Source organism: Rhagoletis pomonella, unplaced genomic scaffold (assembly GCF_013731165.1).
Source record: "Rhagoletis pomonella isolate Grant_MI unplaced genomic scaffold, Rhpom_1.0 Rhpom_scaffold_00002, whole genome shotgun sequence".
Lineage (NCBI taxonomy): Eukaryota > Metazoa > Arthropoda > Insecta > Diptera > Tephritidae > Rhagoletis > Rhagoletis pomonella.
The window spans coordinates 105799397-105819123 of record NW_023458556.1 but is presented as its reverse complement, the minus strand read 5'-3'; the positions used below and the strand labels follow the sequence as shown (position 1 = coordinate 105819123).

The following is a 19727-nucleotide window of genomic DNA, read 5'->3' as shown; positions in this document are numbered from 1 at the left end:
ACATAGCATGTATTTAGGCGCCTGGTGTTAGCAGACGCGCCTAAACAACTTTTTAGAATATTCTCACTTTTTGCGTATTCTTTAATTTTCGTTAATTTAAATTCAGTTGAGTTGCTCTCTCATTTTTGCTGTCATTTTCGAGTTAAGGAACGCTTTTTGGACTAAATCTGACTATTTCTGGGAGATAAGGAACCCAACTAATCAATGAAATTTTTATGGTGAATTGTGCAACTTTAAAAGTTAATAACTTTTTAAATAAAAGCCTCCGCGCTCTGGGGCTTTCACTTTTAGAATCGTAAAAGGCTCCTCTATTGGGCCTCATTTTTTTTTTCTTTTTTTGAGATTTGGACCGAATTTAAGGAAAATTTTCCCGAATTTTTTGTATTCATTCGCTAATAAATAATAAATAAATAAAGCTTGTATATATTTTTATAAACCACAATCTTAACGACAAGATCCAAATAATTGGTAGTGTAGCCACTTGGTAATTCTAGAGAGTGGCAATACCACACATCAGCAGTTGGGTGTTGTGTTAAGCCCACCAAAATTGTTAAAATTTTGATAAATAAAATATATGTTTTTTTGTTATATATTCAGCAATGTTATGACATATATGGCTAAAATGAAGTATGGTGAAATGTGGGCAAATAGTGCGTTTGTGTGTGAGTAGTAAGTAAATAAAAAAGGTGCTATTGTGAAAAAAATGTTTGTTAACAACTTTTGATCGGATAAAAACAGTAAATTTCCGCTTTCGGATTCTTAATACTTGGGCCCAGATGCGTACATTGGTACCCCATTTCCAGAATTTCGATAAATTATAGGTGTTGAAAGCCCAACTAGATAATTACCCTTTTTTTAACTTTACACCCGCATGTTGTAACCCGAAAGTTCGTAGTTACGACTTCGTAGCTGCGTTCCGAAAATTCGAAACTTGGTATGCTGTAATTCGATCGCAACCAACTGAAATAGTGGAATTCGAAGTTCTTAATCAGCTGCTTTGACAGAAACAAATCAAAATGAATATAATCGGAAGTGAACAGTGAAATTAAAAAAAATTGTTTAATCGTATTTGAATAGGCTTTTCCTTAATTAAGTAAAATATATGGGATTCAGTAGCCGGTGCACTTTTGTCTCAGGAGAAAGAACGTGCTGCAGCCAACTGTTGCATTAATATACAAAGCAGATGCTCCCTCTTTTTAAGGGCCTCCATTCAACTAGATATTGTGCCGCTTTAATTCTTGCAACGGTTTCCCAAAATTCCACCACATCCTCTTTAGCTACTTTTACAAAGCCTCGGGCAATGTCCGCCCTTTCGCTCATGCATTCCACCAGTTTTTCGTATTGCGAGCGTTTTGTTGTGATCTTCGACTTGATAATTTTGTAAACATTTAATAATAAATTTGTCTTCTATTCACACTTCATACATATTTTTGCGTTTACACACTTTATTTTATTGATATTTTTATACAATTTGTTTCGCTCCGACACGAGTTGATATTCGTACAAAATTTCCGACAAATACATACAAATGACAGCTACGTCGGATTCAGGCATACCAACATTACTAATTTCAAAGATGACCTACGAATTTCGAAACTACGATACAACACGGATTTCAGCATAAATTTTAAGATTCGTAGCAAAATCGAATCTACGACGGATTACAGCATAGGGGTGTTAGATATGTACAGCGTGGCGACGAATAACTGTTACCCCGGTTTGTTTGAGAAATAAAAGGGTCCTTTATTCCGAAAAAAATATTTGTACAAAAAAATAAAAAAAATAAAAAAAAAACTGTATAAGGTTTTCGAATGAATGGCCGTCCTAGTCACCAGTTCCGAGTCTATTCGATTTTTAAGTATGAGGCCTTATGTTGGACAAAAGGGGGAGTATAAGTGACTCAATGGAGAAAATTTGCCTATGGTTACATAAGATATGGAACAAATTAACTGACGAAGACCTGCGTGCCAAATGAACTTTTCTCTCAAATTTTACACTGCTGGCAAATGTACATAAGGATTAAAATTTAAACACTAATTAATACAACAAAAGTAAAATCTGTGGAAAATTAACAATAAAATGCTTTTTTCGCAAAATCAATAAAGGACCCTTTTATTTCTCAAAAAACCCGAGTAACAGTTATTCGTCGCCATGCTGTACACACATACAGTTGCAAGCACTGAAATAGTAGTGCTCCATTGTAAAATACAATATACAATATATTTTGCCACCTATGAGATAATGATACCGATTTTTTTTTTTTAATTATCATCTTTAGTCTATGACTCATCACTACGCAAATTTTAAACCAGTTAAATTTTTGTAGTAGTAAGCTTGAAGAAATGTGCCATTTTGAGCGAGCAGTGAAATAGTAGTCAAGAGCAAAGACGAACTTAATTTTTTATTTCACGTGGAAATAATTGATTTTTTTGAAAAAAAGTAAGTTTTAGTGCTATATTTACTTTATGTGTAACATAACCACTTCTTAATAATCTTCAGTGAGACGAGGTGTACACTGTACTCACGAAAAACGTGAAATGATAAAAAAAAACTGGTTGAAAGTGGTAAAACTTACAAGGAAGTGGAAGAAATCATTGGCTGTTCATCCACAATGATTCGGAACGCAATAACTTATAAAAGTAAACCTGAAAAAGGGGTGCAAAACGGAAACTATCACCGACTACCGTACGTCAAATTATCGAATGTTCGAAGTCGCGACCAACAAAGTCAGCTGTGGATAGTCTAAACTTATCCTGTAGGGTCCATACTATAAGAAGACGGTTACGTGAACACAATCTTTATGCACGAAGTCCACGCAAGGTCCCCATTTTGAAAAAAAATCATGTGGCACGCAGAATCGATTTTGCCAAACTACATTTGGAATGGCCCATTCAAAAGTGGAGGAACATTTTGTGGACGGACGAGTCCAAAATTATTTTATATGGAGGTAAAGGCTCTCGTGAGTATGTAAGACGCCCCCCAAATACGGAATACAATCCACGCTATACTACAAAAACCTTAAAGCACGGAGGATCTAGTTTTCATACCACGGTGTAGAGCCAATATTCTGGATTAAAACCGTTATGGACCAAAATCTCTATGTGAAAATTATGCAAGATATTATGCTTCCATTTGCTGAATACGAAATACCACTAAAATGGGTCCTACAACAAGATAACGACCCGAAATACACAAGTAAGCTGGCAAAATTGTGGTTTCGGGACAACGGAATTGAGGTCATGGAGTGGCCAACTCAATCTCCTGACGTCAATCCCATAGAAAACCTGTGGACTGACCTCAAGAAAGCAGTATGGGAAGCCAACCCGAAAAATAACAATTAACTGTGGGCTGTGGTTCTGGCAGTCAATACCAAAGGCAAGATGTGAGCGTCTTGTGGACTCCATGAGAGATCGTTGTGCTGCTGTAATTAAAAACAACGGTCATGCCACCAAATATTAAATACATTTATGGTCTAAATATTTTTATGTTAATAAAAACAGCTGGCAACCCTGCTCAACAGACGTGGAAAATTTTCGCTCGTAACTTTGCAGTGTTTTTAAATTTAATAATTCCATAATAAATTGCTTTAAATTGCTTGGTTCGTCTGCATCTGTTTATACACGACTATAATCACACATAATCTAACTTACTGGCCAAGAAACCGGTGGACAACTAGCAGAGTATGGCAAGGAAGAATAAACAAGTATCTACAACAACAAAGATGGCGCCTGTCACATACATTTGCAGTGCTTGCACCGATAAATTAAAGTAAATATGTCCAGTATTCTGTGTACTATGTGTAATAGTTGGTGCTGTGATAAATGCAAGAGTGATGCCAGCGTAATTGTCTCCGATGATCTGGAGGGCGATTGCCCTAATGACGATCTCATTGCCTCAAAACTAGATAGCGTTTTCCATAAGTATTTTACACCTTTTAAAAATAATATTGAAAAAAGTCTGGGCAACATTAAATCTGAGCTCGAGAGTATTTCCAAGCAAAATTTGAGCATAACCAAGCAGTCACTGGATAAAAGAATTAGTGCCGTAGAGAACAAGTTAAAAAACTTGAAGGTGGTACTTCCGACGTCGATAATATTATTGCGGAAGCTTTTGACAGGAAAAAGCGCGAAAATAATGTTATCGCCTTCAATGTTCCTGAGTCGAGAAAGCAAGTGGGGACTGAGCGACTGAATGATGATCGCTCACTCATTGCCACTCTGCTACCATCTGAGCTTGCCGATACTGTATCAAACATGAAACTGCGCAGAATTGGTCGCCCAGAAGATGGTAAAACTCGCCCTTTGCTGATTGATACACCGTCGGTCGTTGATGCTAGGACAATTCTCAGAACCAAACCCACAAGCAACACAAACAACGTACATTTTAAGCCAGATTTGACTCGCTCGCAGCAAACCCATCTAAATAATTTAAGAAACGAGCTGGAGCTTAAAAGTAATGGTGAAGCCAACAAGACGGTCAAGTACATCAATGGTATTCCAAGGATTGTGAACGTGTCTGGATTTCGGGGGCACAAGAAAAAGGACAAAAATCAAAGAAGATATGCTGGTTTACTACCAGAACGTAAGAGGACTGAGAACTTTTACATTTCAAAGCTCCCTCAACCACCAGAGGGAGTCTCGATTGTCTCTTATGCCGACGATTGCTCGATCATGGCGACTGGGAATGGAATTGATGACCTGTGTTCGAAAGTAAACGGGTATCAACTTTCTCGCTTCTTCACTGCAAAATGTCTAGCCCTCTCCTCTACGAAATCCTCCGCGACCCTGTTCACAACCTGGACGAAGGAGGTCAGGCTACCGCTGGGGATTCACGTCGGGGACTAGTAGGACGCAGTGGACGAAGCTACAGACTGCACAGAACACCGCACTCAGGACAGCGACAGGATGCCTCCTGATGTCGCCCGAACACCATCTTCACGGCGAGGCGCAAATGCTCCCCGTAAAGGAGCACAAAATAATGCTCTGCAAGCAGTTCCTGATCGGGAGCCACAGAAGTGGCCACCCAAACAGACAGCTGCTTGCAGAGGAGCCCTCGCCTAGGCACGTCAGGAGGCATCTATATGAACTGACGGACGAAGTCCAGAGGTTCATCAAGCAACCTCTGGACCCGACAGCTTACCGACAGGCCCTGAACGGCAGTTACAGGGAGTCAGTCTCGAGTTATGTAGACTCTAGACCTGTGAATCCCGTTCTAGGCATACCACCCCCGGACACAGACGAGACGGAGCTTCATCTGCCTCGGGAGACTCGCACAACACTAGCACAACTTCGCTCCGGCTACTGCAGCAGGTTAAACTCCTACCTGAGTAGATTGCATGAGGATGTGCCGAATGAGTGTCCGGCATGCGGAGAGACCCCACATGACTCGAAACATCTCTTCGCATGCCCGGAAAACCCGACAACCCTAACGGCCTTGTCCCTGTGGACCAACCCCACAGAAGCTGCACGCTTCCTAGGGTTGCCGTTAGTGGAACTTGACGACAACGACTGAGATACCAACCGTCCTGGGCGGGGTTGTTGTAGCCGCTACAACAACAACAACAACTGAGAACTAAACTGAAAGACTTTCTATCTATTTCAGCATGTTGGCATTGTGACGTGCTATGTATATCACAGTCTTGGTTGCATCCATCTATTTTGGATGGTGAAGTTGTTGATAGCTCGTATGCAATATACAGGAAGGATAGAGATACAGCGACCAGCACATAGCTAAAGCAGTCGTGTTGTGCGGACGTGTTTTTGAGCGCTCCTGATTTTCTTTTCGTTTCTCTGTTTATCGCTTTGCTGCAAATCTAACGAGATAGTGACTCTAATTTTTAATATACATACAAATACATAATTTGATTTGCATAAGCATGCCTTGTTTGTGTGGGCATAGAGTGGAAAGAGCCCAACAAGCTAAAATTCAATGTGTACAGTGCAATGAACTTTTTCATTTGAGTTGTGTCAATATCGTGCAGGCAGATGTCGATTTTTTGGTAAACTCATTTCGCTGTGAAGTGTGTGCTCTTGCACATAGAAGTTCCCTTCGCACTCCGCCTCCCACTGTTGTGCTTGACGATAGTGTTGTTGCTTCTGGCTCTAAAATTCTGTACCTGACAAGCGACGAACGCGGTGCGAAGAGCAAGGCCGATATTCCAAATCAACAAAAATCTCTTAAAGCTATTTCTCCTTCGCAAACTACTGTCAAATCTAAAAGCTCGAATGCCTACATTGCTGCTGATAAACAACAAATACTTTTAGATTCTGTGTTTAAAGAGATCGTTGCTCTTAGAGCCGAAAATGCTCGAGTCATTACAGTGGTTAATGCACTCTATGATGTTAAGAAGAGCTTAATTCTTAAAATGGAATGCTTGGAGTCTGAACTTCGTGCATTAAAGAACCAACTTCATCATGAAGAGCTAGTTTCTGCTATCAACCATCTTAATACTCAATTAAAAGACTCACGCGTTAATGCATGCTCCTATGTAAATAATATCGATCGCGTTGATGAGAATGCTCTGTCTAATGTCCGTTTTGATTCGCCCGCTAACTTGCCTGCTCCTACTTCTTCAGCTGTTGCTACCAATACATACATGTTATCAACTTCTATAGCTGCTGCCTCTCCCACATATGCTGCTGCTGCTGATGCTGCGAATTCCAACAGTATCAATCGGGTCTGCGAGAGTTCTCTGTCCAACGCGCGTATTGGTTTTACCGCCGCTACCTCTTCAACCTTTGATGCTGCTGCTGCCAATAATAAAAATTTGATCAACAGCTCTTTGACTGCGGGTGCTACTTCACACTCTGGTCTTGCTCCGAGCGTAAGCGAAGGTTCTCAGGCTCTGCCGAATATTGGTGGTGCTGCTAATGTAACCCAACATGCAAAATGGTCAACTGCAACAAGTAGAAGCAATATCCAAAGGAAGGCCGATGATGTGGTGGTTTGTCGTAAGACCAGCTCCGACTTGGACGTTGTTCCGTCAAAGGAATGGGTTCATTTATCCTCATTCAAGAATACCATTTCCGAAGATGATATCATATCTTATGTTGCGAAAAACTCAAATATTAATCGAAGCCAAATGGCCTGCTTTAAACTAGTTAAAAAGAATGCCGATATTAATTCATTGCGGAAGATTAACTTTAAGCTCGGTGTTTCGCCGGAAGCATTTAGCGTCATTTTAGACCCAGATCTCTGGCCAACTAATGTCAAAGTGCGCCCTTTTCAATTTTTTCTGAAGGAAGATCTACCAAACAAAAAAAAACCTAGCTGCTCCTAGCAAGTCAGCCAATAACGACGCTGACAGCCATGTTCGTATTTATTTTCACAACATCTCCGGAATGCGAACTAAAGGAAATGCAGTGCACTCTTTCACCTCGCAGGCACTATATGACGTGTTTGTAATAATTAAAACCTGGCTCACACCAAATTTTTACAACTCTGAGTTTTTCGATCAAAACATGTTCGATGTTTTCCGTAAGGATAGGGATGCAGTTAAAACCGGATGCAACAGAGGTGGTGGAGTTCTGATTGCGGTTAAGCGAGAACTCCGTGCTGTCTTGGTAAGCCTAAATAACAATGACACTTTGCTTGATCAAGTCTGCGTACGCCTGCTTGGTTCCATGGACAAGTTATTCATCTGTGCCTCATATATTCCGCCGAATAGCCCAGAAACGCTGTATAGAGCTCACGTCAACAACATCGTTTCTTTATGCTCTAAGATTGGATCTCAACAGTTATGTATACTCGGAGATTTTAACTTTAATAATTAATCATGGTCTTTTTTAGATAATTCTTATTTCCTTACTCCTTCCAATGTCTGTAATACCTCAGAGCTATACGTTGTTGATGATTTCTTAAGTTTTGACCTAAATCAAGTTAACTATTATATAAATAAGTGTAAAAAAATCTTAGACTTAATTTTCCTGTCTAATAATTTAAGCTTTCATCTCTCGGAATGTTGTTCGCCGATTTCCTCAGCTACTATGCACCATATACCTTTACTTTTAGACATTGAATTTTACAGGTTTACACATACCTCTCCTGTGAGTGATGTCATACATTTTAATTTTAATAATTTCAGCTTTGATTACCTTAATGAACTGCTTCTTGAGTTTGACTGGATCTCCATATTTGATAACTTAGATGTCTCTGAGTGTTTTCAATTATTTAAATCTGAAGTGATCGGTATGTGTCTACAATATATACCTGTTTTGCCTAACAGAAAGTACAAGCTGCCCTGGTTCACTAAGGAGCTTAAGCACTTAAAAAATCGCTGCAATAAGGCCTATAAAAAATATAAGGTCTCCAATAGTGATGAACATCTTAACTCGTACAAACGCCATTTAGGCGAATTTAGGAGTCTTGATAAAACCCTTCACAGTAGATACATACGTTATGTTGAGCATAATATAAACTGTAACCCCAAAGCCTTTTGGAATTTTGTTAAATCTAAAAACTCGAAATCGAACATACCGTCCTCAATGTTTTTTAAGGAAAAGCATGCCTCTTCTCCCGATGGGATAGTTAATCTTTTCGCTGAATTTTTCAGTGCCAACTTTGTGGCTGAACTTGTTGACGGCCTAAATAGTGCTTATTTATTGGATTCTCCATTGTGCTTTAGTAGTTTGTGTGTTGTTGTTGTTGTAGCGGCTACAACAACCCCGCCCAGGACGGTTGGTATCTCAGTCGTTGTCGTCAAGTTCCACTAACGGCAACCCTAGGAAGCGTGCAGCTTCTGTGGGGTTTGTCCACAGGGACAAGGCCGTTAGGGTTGTCGGGTTTTCCGGGCATGCGAAGAGATGTTTCGAGTCATGTGGGGTCTCTCCGCATGCCGGACACTCATTCGGCACATCCTCATTCAACTTACTCAAGTAGGAGTTCAACCTGCTGCAGTAGCCGGAGCGAAGTTGTGCGAGTGTTGTGCCTGTCTCCCGAGGCAGATGAAGCTCCGTCACGTCTATGTCCGGGGGTGGTATGCCTAGAACGGCATTCACAGGTCTAGAGTCTACATAACTCGAGACTGAGTCCCTGTGAATGCCGTTCAGGGCCTGTCTGTAAGCTGTCGGGTCCAGAGGTTGCTTAATGAACCTCTGGACTTCGTCCGTCAGTTCATATAGATGCCTCCTGACGTGACTAGGCGAGGGCTCCTCTGCAAGCAGCTGTCTGCTTGGGTGGCCACTTCTGTGGCTCCCGATCAGGAACTGCTTGCAGAGCATTATATTATGCTCCTTCACAGGGAGCATTTGCTCCTCGCCGTGCAGGTGGTGTTCAGGCGACATCAAGAGGCATCCTGTCGCTGTCCTGAGTGCGGTGTTCTGTACAGTCTGTAGCTTCGTGATGTTCAAAAGGCAATCGCAGTACTCAAGGCCTCCACACAAACCGATGCTGATGGCTTATCACCCTGTCTCTTAAAAAACTGTTGTGCTCTTGTAAAACCGCTGACGCTTATTTTTAATAAATCACTTTCAACAGGGATATATCTTCAAGATTGGAAAAAAACTCATATTACACCAATCCTCAAAAGTGGAAATAAGAATGATGTTTCTAATTATAGGCCGATAACGAAGTTGACGATTGCGAAACTATTTGAGTGTGTTGTTAAAGTTAAGCTAGATTTTGCTTATTATTATTTATATATTCTACTATTTCGAAAGCTGAGGACTCGGCACTACTTCAATCTGATATTGATATGGTGCACTCTTGGTGTGTGCGTAATCGGCTATATTTAAATGTTAAAAAATGTTATCAAATAGGTTTTTTCAAAAAAGTGGAACACCATAAAGTCGTGTTATTACATTTCTGGCACAAAACTAGAGTCAGTTCCTCAAGTTAAAGACTTAGGAGTGTTCTTTGACAATAAGTTCCTATTTACCGATCATATAAATTATATAGTGGCCAATGGTTACGCTATGCTTGCTTTTGTACACCGAAACAGTTCCTACTTTTCTGATCCCTATACACTCAAGAGGCTTTATATAGCTTTTCTTAGATCTCGTATAGAATACGCCTCCTTTATATGGCGGCCCTTTCAAATCACTTATATCAATAGAATTGAGCGGATACAAAAAGTTTTTATTAAGTTTGCGTTGAGGGCGCTGAATTTCGAAGAGCCTCTTCCTTCATATAACTGTCGTTGTCTTCTTATCAATTTAGATTTACTCCAGACTAGAAGAAAATCGTTATCATGTTCGTTTGTCATCAATGTCTTGGTAGGTCAAAGCAGCATGGATCTACGTCAACTAATCCATATCTCTACGTTAACTTCATTCTAAACGCGATAAACAATGGTCTCGATGTACATTCTTTATACACCGACTTCAGCAAGGCTTTTGACATGGAAACCAAGAAATTCTGCTCAGAAAATTAAGTAATTATGGTGTACGATCGAAAGCCTTAAACTGGCTCCGCTCGCACTTATTTGGCAGGCGCCTGCAAGTCCGTGTTAATTACCATTTATCAAATGAGTTTGAGGTTACTTCTGGTGTACCTCGAGGATCTCATCTGGGACCGATGCTATTTAACATATTTATAAATGACATTAGAGACGATTTCGAATCCGAGTACTTATTATATGCAGATGACATGAAAATCTTCAGAGCAATACGTGGCGATAATGATATGGAAGCTCTACAGAGTGATATTTCAAAACTAGAGGAATGGTGTGCGATAAATAAGCTGAACCTGAATATAAAAAACTGTGCTGTCGTGGGATTTTCTCGTCGTCATAATCAATAGCCCGCTAACTATTCCTTATGCGGTCAAAGTATACAAATTAAGATTTTTAATTAACTAAAGAGTTATTCGCAAAAAACACTTGCACTTTGCAATTTTCGCACCATTTTTGATGAATTTGATGCAAATAAATGGAGTAAATTAAAGTTGTTCTCTGCAAAAGGTGTTTAGCCCCCTTCTTTGGCAACACAGAAAGGAGAATTCTACTGCCTGAGGGTTATAATCTCTAAGTGCGGCCGAAGGCCTCCTACGCAAAAAGGAGTTCCGCTAAAGTGCACTTTTACCCTTTTTTCATCTATTATCTTAATTGAGAAAATGTTCAATAACTTATACTAACAATAAATGCAAATGTTACTTGGATATTTAAAAATTTCATCAAATGTGTAGGGTGAGTGCCCACTACTATTTCAATGCTCGCAGCTGTACATATTTAGGGGATTATTAGATATACTTTGCATTAAAACGTTCACAGATATGAAAACCCTTTTTACAATGCCTTTTTTTCTTATGTCACTACTGGTTTGTATTCAAGTTTGACTGTGAGAATTTATCAACAAATTTTATGTTCTGGAATATGACAGTGAGCTTGCATATAGCAAACATTAGACCCATCTTTTCTAGTTTCAATTCTTACCTTTAATATCACTCAAATAACTGTCTTCATTTTGCCACATATTGAATATCTCCCTTTTATTTGTCATAACCTTCAGGCAGAAACCCGCGCGGGATACCGAAAAAGTATTTTAACACAGCACTTTTGGAAACAAATATACGTTTTTCACGACTTGACTGTTCTCGATTTTTCACTTGTGTATGTATACACAACTATGCACCGCAATTTCAACTTGAAGGCTTTTAAGAAAATACTTTAGTTCATTATTATTTTTCAAAGTCTCAACTTTGGCGTTTTAAGTAACTTCTGGAAATCGCACATATGTTTACTAATTTTTATTTTAAAATCCTAGAACCGTCGATGAAACCTTACCTGGAACGTAATAAGATATAGCGCACTTATTCCGGCAAGAATTTTTCGATAAAAATTTAGTTGCAAATTCTCAACTTAATTTACACTGTAGACGTCAACACGGGTCCGCTCTGCAAGTAAATCGAATCAAACTTTTAAAACTCTAAAGGACAAAATTTATTAGTTTGTAGATGCATTTCACCTTTTTTGCAGTAGATAAAAATTTCAATTTTCAACACAGCTAGCCAAAAAAACATGGCTTCTTTTCTGTTTCAGCGTTGCATTTTTTCTTTAAACTTTTTACCAGTACTACCAACATTAGGAAATAAAAATACATAGTCAAGTGATGTACACAGTATACATCTCGATTAGTGATCATGATTCAGTTACTACGTTTATGCGTAGGCCAATTCAAGAAATCATATCATGATTTGGGTTAAAATGGGTTGCATAAACACAATTCCATGAATTAAATTATACACGAAAATTAACCATGAATTTCGCCATCATTTCACGAATTCGTGAAGTGCTAGTCTGGCAACGCAGCGTTTCACAAACAGCTGTTTACCAGGGCTATGACGTTTTTAGATTCAAAAGCATGTAGAGGCATAACCAAGTTTTAAAACACTGTAAAAGTTACGTGGATTTGTTTAAATATAAAATAACTTCAAACAGAGGAGTTTGAATACAACATGGACCATTTCCTGGTACCAACGACTTTTGCATAGACTGCTTTTACACAGTTCAAGTATTGAATTCAATTCTGCTCGCATGTCGGAGAGAGGGGGTGAGAAGAAAAGGGACGTTTCAACTTTCTTGCTTTGCTTTTGGCATTTTCGTTGCTTCCCATTTAAAGAACCAAAAACTTGAATTCAAAGGAATTGAAACTTGCAAAAGCAAATAGAAAACACAAAAGAGAATGAGCAAGAATTGCTTTCAAGTACTTGAATCCTGTAAATCGGGTGATATTCAAAAAAGGGGAAAAACACCACAAACATATTGTTTAGTTTCTCTTTTTAAAAATGCTTCATATCATGAAATCCCGAATTATGCACAAACGGAACCATTTTTGGATTCATGATATGAAGGCTGCGTTCTTTTATACATTCCAGATAATCCCATTTCACAGCCAGAATAAACAGAATGCTTTTGGAATATACGTTAACATATCATCAGGAACGTTCTAAAGAATAAGTAAACAAAAAAGTTTACTCCAAACGTTCAGAATAAATAAAGAAATGCTGCCGAAGAATGCATGAATTCTGCAGCATAAACGTAGTAAGTAATTAATTAAAATATTTAATTTATTATTAGGGGTCTTCATCAAAAGTGATAAACTGCTGATAAACTTGATAAAATGAGAAATTTTGTATGGGAACTATTTAACAAAGTTTATCACTTTATCAAACGATCTTGGTGGATAAATGTATAAATTTCAGCAAAATTCAACCCTGACAGGTTACCAGGCGGTCATTTTTGCTACGAACACAAAACAAGCAAATGTACACAATGGACGCGGTAAGAATAAAAGCGTTACTAGCCATATAAGTTAAATAATAAACAATTTTATACAATTATTTACCAAGGTGCGTTCATGAAAGAATGCGAATAAACTGATAAATTTATCACTTTAGATGAAAACGCCAATTGAGGGTCTGTGCCAATTGATAGAAAAGAGGAAATTTGGGAAACCTTTTTCTTAAATTTGGTTCAAATTTGAAAAATGAGGGGGTATTGGGGATGTTTTTTTTCTGTTCTAAAAGTGAAGACCCCAGAGCGCCGAGGCTTTTATTAAAAAGTTATTAACTTTCAAGGCTCTGTCACATACAGCTTTCCCGTCGCTTTGGCGGTGTTTCATTTTAACAGTAACGCAAGTAGCGCAAGCGTTTCCTACCTTATTTGCGTTTTCTTGGGTTATGAAGCTCAGTATTGCGATCATTTCTCACGGAAACGGTCTGGATCTTTCTTATTGGCGTTGGCAGAACTAATTTATACTACTAGCACCAAAGAACGCAGAAAACAAGAAGGGACAACTCGTTATAATTGTAGTGAAAGTGAGTAACAGGGGCGTGCCTTCTCCTTTCATCCAATTAAAAACGTACTAGAGCAAAAGAGAAGGCACGCCCCTGTTACTCACTTTTGCTACAATTATAATGAGTTAGCCCTTCTTGTTATCTATGCCAGAATATCTGTTTGTGTATACATTCATTTGTCAGTGCTACCAAACCGTACATCCAAGTTACCAGTGACAAAAACCAAAAAGAGCGGATCATAATTTGAACCAGATCTCTATCGGGATTATATCGTTGTTGTTGCATTTGTATGCAAATCTTTTATCCGGATCCCGAAAAAAACACAGCTAATGAACGCTCTGACAGTGAATGTTTCCAGTTTTTGAACTTGAATTATACAATTAAAAAACATTTAAACATTTTTAAATTAGAAGCATTTGGTCGTCGTGGTACTTTTCGTTTTTTTTTGGCATGATTTTGTGTGTTTATTAGCAAAAAGTTGTTGGGTAGGTTCAGAAGGCGCAGCAGTTGAGCCCAACCAGTGCTAACAAAATCAGTGATCGTTATGCGTCTTCTGAACGACTTGATGCATTAGCTGTCAAATTCAACTCTCAAAGGTACACACCAACATGTGGTCTCAAATAATCAAAAAAAAATATTACGATCATCCAACACGCAACTGTTCAGTTGATCAGAAGTATACGACAACGCGTTCAGAAGGTGCAATCGCAACAGTTACGCGTTCTGAACGTACCCATTGATTCCATCAAGGAACTGTCAACGCGCGCAAAACGGTAAGAATTAACCAGGGCATGAATCACGTATGACGACAATCGTCATGAAAAGCCTGAAAGATATCAACTGTCGAACTGTTAAAGGCTTTGTAGGCTTTTTTAGTACTAATAAATATGATAATGGCAATGTTGCAATCGATATCACTTATAATATTTTTAATGAATGTAACACAAAATTGAGGCAATACAACACGAGGAAAAATTATTAATTATATGAAAAAGAATATGAAAGAGGTGACCAAAAGCACTGAATAAACTAAAATGAAATGGTAAAATAATTATCACTTTTATCGAACTAGCATTTTTTAGTCGATATCTCATTTGTCGGAAAACTCATTCCTACACCATTCGCCAATTTACTGCAAAATATCAAAGGTGTGGCGAAATGAAACCACATATATGCGTTTAATATGTATATTACTTTAATTCAACTTTATTAATTAAACCAAAAATTTATATCTCTCTAGGCACGCGTTCGGTAAAGAGCCGTTAATGAAAAGTTCTCGAAGAAGTTTTTCTACAGAAAAGCAAAGAAAGGGGGTAGCAGAAAACGAATAATGACATAGAGAAGTGCTAAATGTGGTGTTGCCACATGTGTTGATTATTGCTGTGTCCCCACACTACTCCCCCCTAAATGAGGTATTAGGTATAAAAACGAATTCAATTTGTAGATTTGCAGTCCCGATTGGTGGCTGAACTGGTGGATGTGCTGCTTGGATGGGATGGCCGAATAGTTCCTGGTTGCCCGAGGGGCAGGCTGGTGGTAATGCGCGGCTGTAGCGAGTTGTCGAAAACGTCGTCGGCGGCGAGGTGAGCTGGTTTAATGCGCTCGATGTTCACGTTAACTTCCTTGCCGTTTACTTCGATGGTGAAAACTCGTTCATCAATCCTTCTTACGACTCTATGAGGCCCTGAATATGGCTGGTCGAGAGGCCGTTTGGTAGCATCGATCCTTAGAAACACATGCGTGCAGGTGGCCAAGTCCTTAAAACAGAATGTCTTTTGTCGACAATGATGTGATGTCGGTGCTGGTCGGATTTCTCGCATATGCGTGCGGAATTCCTTGAGGAAGAAGTGCGGGTCAGCCGGTGGGTCTTCGCTTGTGAAAAATTCACCAGGGACTCGTAGTGTTGTACCATACAAATACTCAGCGGGTGATGCCCTCATGTCCTCTTTGTAGCAGGTTCTCAAGCCGAGCAACACTGCGGGAAGTACTTGCGTCCACTGCTGCTGCTGGTGACACATGATAGCGGCTTTTAAAGTGCGGTGCCATCTCGACCAATCCGTTTGCTGCGGGGTGGTAAGCTGTAGTCCGAATGCGCTTGCCACCAACTAGGCGTGCCAAGGCTGTGAAAAGCGCACTTTCAAATTGGGTGCCTTGATCAGTTGTGAGTAGCTTAGGGCATCCAAAACGTGCGATCCAGTGAGCGTAAAAAGTGTTGGCGACGGTGTTGGCAGTGATATCCTTGATAGGCACAGCTTCTGGCCACTTAGTGAATCGGTCCACCATTGTCAGGCAGTATTTGTACCCTTGGGACTCCGGCATCGGTCCCACTATGTCCAGATGAATGTGGTCGAATCTACCGTCTGTGCTGGCGAATGAAACGGGTGTTGAACGAACATGGCGACCTACCTTGGAGCGCTGACACGGGACGCAGTCACGAGCCCAATGAGTTATATCCTTGTTCATGGAAGGCCATACGTATCGTTGTGCGATGATCTTCACGGACGCCCTGCCGCTGGGGTGTGCCAAATTGTGCAACAAATCAAATACTTTTCTTCGGAGCTGCAACGGTACGAACGGACGGATATTGTTGGTTGATACGTCGCAAGTTATTCCTCTGCCTCCGGGTCCGCAGTAGAGCGTTTGCAGTTTGAGTGACGTATCGTTGTGAGCGAGCAGGTGCTGGAGTTCTTCATCTGACTCTTGGGTGAGTGACAGTTCCTCGGGATCGATGGTCATTGGGTGGTGTATGGCGTCCAAGCGAGAGAAAGTGTCAGCCACGTTGTTGTCTGATCCGGTGATATATTGTATGCTGGTAGTAAATTGGCTGATAAAGCCAAGTTGTCTAATTTGACGCGGTGACGACTTGTCTGACTGTTGTCGGAAAGCAAAAACTAGCGGCTTATGGTCGGTTCTGATTACGAAGTTCCGGCCCTCGACCCAATGCCGGAAATACCTTACGGCTTTGTATACTGCCGTCAACTCCCTATCGTACGTGCTGTAGTTCCTGTGTGCGGGTGAGAGTTTCTTCGAGAAGAATCCCAGTGGGTGCCATGTGCCGTTGTGGTTCTGCTCCAAAACTGCTCCCAGGGCGCTACTAGATGCGTCACAAGTGATTCGTAGTTCGGCTGCCGGAATTGGGTGTACTAAGAGGGCTGCGCTGGCCAATTGGTCTTTCACCTTTGCAAATGCTTCCTCCGCCTCCTCAGTCCAGGGAACCGGCCTCTTGTCATTTTTCTTAGCGTCTTGTAAGAAGTCATTGAGGGGTGCTTGTACCATAGCAGCATTCCTAATATGTCGTCTATAGAAATTCACCGCTCCGATAAACCTCCTTAGCTCCAGGATGATTTTAGGTTTCGGAAAATCGCGAAGCGCTTTTACTCGGTCCGGAAGAGGTGCTGAGCCCTGCGCTGAGACCCGATAGCCCAAAAAGTCGACGGTAGTAGCACCTAAGACGCACTTGTCCGCATTGATGCATAAACCGAATTGGCTTATGCGTTGAAATACCGAACGAAGATGTTGTTTATGCTGTTGGACGCTATCTGACGCTATAAGCAGGTCGTCGATGTAGGCGTACACGAATTCCAAACCGGAGAGGACTTCGTTGATGAAGCGCTGGAATGTTTGTGCCGCGTTTCGGAGTCCAAACGGCATACTCACGAACTCGAAGAGGCCGAATGGGGTTATCACGGCTGTTTTAGGTACGTCTTCGTCTGCCACCGGAATGTGGTGGAATGCGCGGCGGAGGTCGATAGTGGAGAATACTTGCTTTCCGGCCAGTCCTGCTGCATAATCCTGAAGGAGCGATATTGGGTACCGGTCTGGGACGGTTTGGTCGTTGAGTCTGCGGTAGTCTCCGCATGGCCTCCAGTCCCCATTTTTCTTCCTGGCCATATGTAGCGGGCTGGCCCAAGGACTCTTGGAAGGTCTTGCATGTCCGAGATCGACCATAAGCTGAAACTCTTCTTTGGCTATCTTAAGACGTTCAGGGCGTAGCTGACGGACGCGTTGAACGCAGGGTGGACCAGAAGTTGGGATGAAATGCTTAACTGCGTGCTTAGTTGCCGTACGATTGGACGGATTGCCGAGCAACTCTGGAAATTCCCTGAGGATGGTTGTGAACTGGTTCGTCTCATCGACGACCGTGATGGAGGTGATGGGGGCTGTGGCGTACGTGCCCCTGCTACGAGTTTTCGTATTTGGGTCTATAACACAACCCCGTTTCAGGTCCACAACAAGTCCATGCTCGTGGAGAAAGTCGGCACCGATGATTGGGTACGGAACATCTGCCACGCAAAATACCCAACGAATTGGTCGACTGAGTCCAATGTTAAGAGATAGTATTTTTTCGCCGTACGTAACGATTTTGCTGCCGTTTGCAGCGTGAAGTCGGAACTGTGTTGGCGTTGCTTTGCTGTCACGTGAAGGTGGGGTCACTGAAACATCCGCGCCAGTGTCGACGAGGAATTTCGCGCCGGATGTGCGATCGTATATAAACAGTCGGCGAGGATTTGCTTTACTCCCAGTACTCGCCATGTCTACTGGGAGTCTTCTGCGTTTCCCTGAACCGACCCCCATGTGCATGGTTGAGTGCATTTGTTGGCTTTAGCGCCAAATCTGCGATGGTAAAAACAGGCTGACGAAGTATCCGTGGGGCTGGTGCGCAATGGTACGTGTGTCCGACGAGCAACCTCCTTTTCCATGGCCTGAGTCAGCTTACGCATTTGTTTTGCTAATTCATCTAGCTGCGATTGCATTGCGTCGCTTGACTTACGAGCGACGGGCATTACGTACCGACTATCGGGGTCGTGCTTGATTTCGATCAGCTTATTTGCTAGTTGCGCAAGTTGGTTGTTGTCGTTGTCGTCTGAAGCAGTGAGGGCTACCTGAATATATTGCGGAAGCCGGTCCAGCCAGATAGCGCGCACGAAAGTGGAATCTAAATGTTTACCGCCAAGACGGTTTATTTCTGCCAGTAACTCGGACGGTCGTCGATCCCCTAACTCCAAGCCCGAAAGTAGCATTTTCAGGCGACGCTCTTCTGAAATTGAAAAATGGTTCACTAGCGTATCCTTGATTGCGGCATACTTATCGGCTTCCGGTGGGTTAAAGATGATATGTTCGACGATGACGAGCGTGTCCTGGTCAAGCCGGGCGATTACCGCCTGGTATTTGGTTGTGTCGGATGTAATTCTTTTTAGCTGGAATTGCGCTTCGATTGCCGCGAACCAAAAATGAACTTGTTTGGTCCAAAAGGGAGGCAACTCCAATCGCTCTACCCTGTCGATGCTAGCGGTTGGTTGTTGTTGAATCGTGGGAGAGATTGCTTCAAAGAACACCTCGTTGCCTGCGCTAGGAGCCGGTGAATCACTGTCCCCAATATTTGCGGAGTCTGCCTGGCTATTTTGCATCTTGACGAATGTATAATTGAAAATATAAAAGCTTCGGGGTCACCAATTATGTGGCGAAATGAAACCACATATATGCGTTTAATATGTATATTACTTTAATTCAACTTTATTAATTAAACCAAAAATTTATATCTCTCTAGGCACGCGTTCGGTAAAGAGCCGTTAATGAAAAGTTCTCGAAGAAGTTTTTCTACAGAAAAGCAAAGAAAGGGGGTAGCAGAAAACGAATAATGACATAGAGAAGTGCTAAATGTGGTGTTGCCACATGTGTTGATTATTGCTGTGTCCCCACAAAGGTTTGAAGAAACGTCAAGCGCAAAAGGTTTGTTGTTGAGTTGCTCGCCTGAAAAGCCCGAATGACTTCGAAAGCCGCAACGCCTGAAAAACCTGCAATGGAGCTTCAGCTTTAAAGTTGCACGATTCATGATACAAATTTCATTGACTACATGGAAGTGGTGGAAATGAACACAGATATTGGTGCTGCCAGATGATGAGAATAGTAATGAAATACGCGTGTTTTTTATTCACCTTATATCGAAATACTGTTTTACATAAAAAAAAACGCCGCGGGCGAAGTATTGATTTTAA

At 41.1% G+C, this 19727-nt stretch overlaps 2 protein-coding genes across 3 annotated transcripts in view; both read right to left on the bottom strand.

Annotated features, from left to right (window-relative positions):
* LOC118734297 (zinc finger CCCH domain-containing protein 18) overlaps positions 1-12008 on the bottom strand; it is a 214910-nt gene extending 202902 nt beyond the window's left edge. Inside the window, exons 1-3 of one of the 2 annotated variants that reach the window (XM_036464013.1) lie at positions 11901-12008; positions 11720-11829; positions 11369-11653 (exon numbers count right to left, since the gene is read on the bottom strand). The gene's annotated coding sequence lies outside the window, so the exon portion shown is untranslated. The remainder of the gene's footprint in view (positions 1-11368; positions 11654-11719; positions 11830-11900) is intronic. The other variant, XM_036464012.1, reaches the window with a different exon arrangement.
* A 6258-nt stretch (positions 12009-18266) lies between these two features.
* LOC118756763 lies at positions 18267-19139 on the bottom strand. The gene has a single exon (XM_036491506.1). The coding sequence runs from the start codon at positions 19137-19139 to the stop codon at positions 18267-18269; it is 873 nt and encodes a 290-aa protein (XP_036347399.1).
* Positions 19140-19727: the final 588 nt, after the last annotated feature.

What these genes read in the sequence shown, in the direction of transcription:
- LOC118756763 (XM_036491506.1), bottom strand. Translation starts at nt 19,139, where the DNA reads ATGCAAAATAGCCAGGCAGACTCCGCAAATATTGGGGACAGTGATTCA.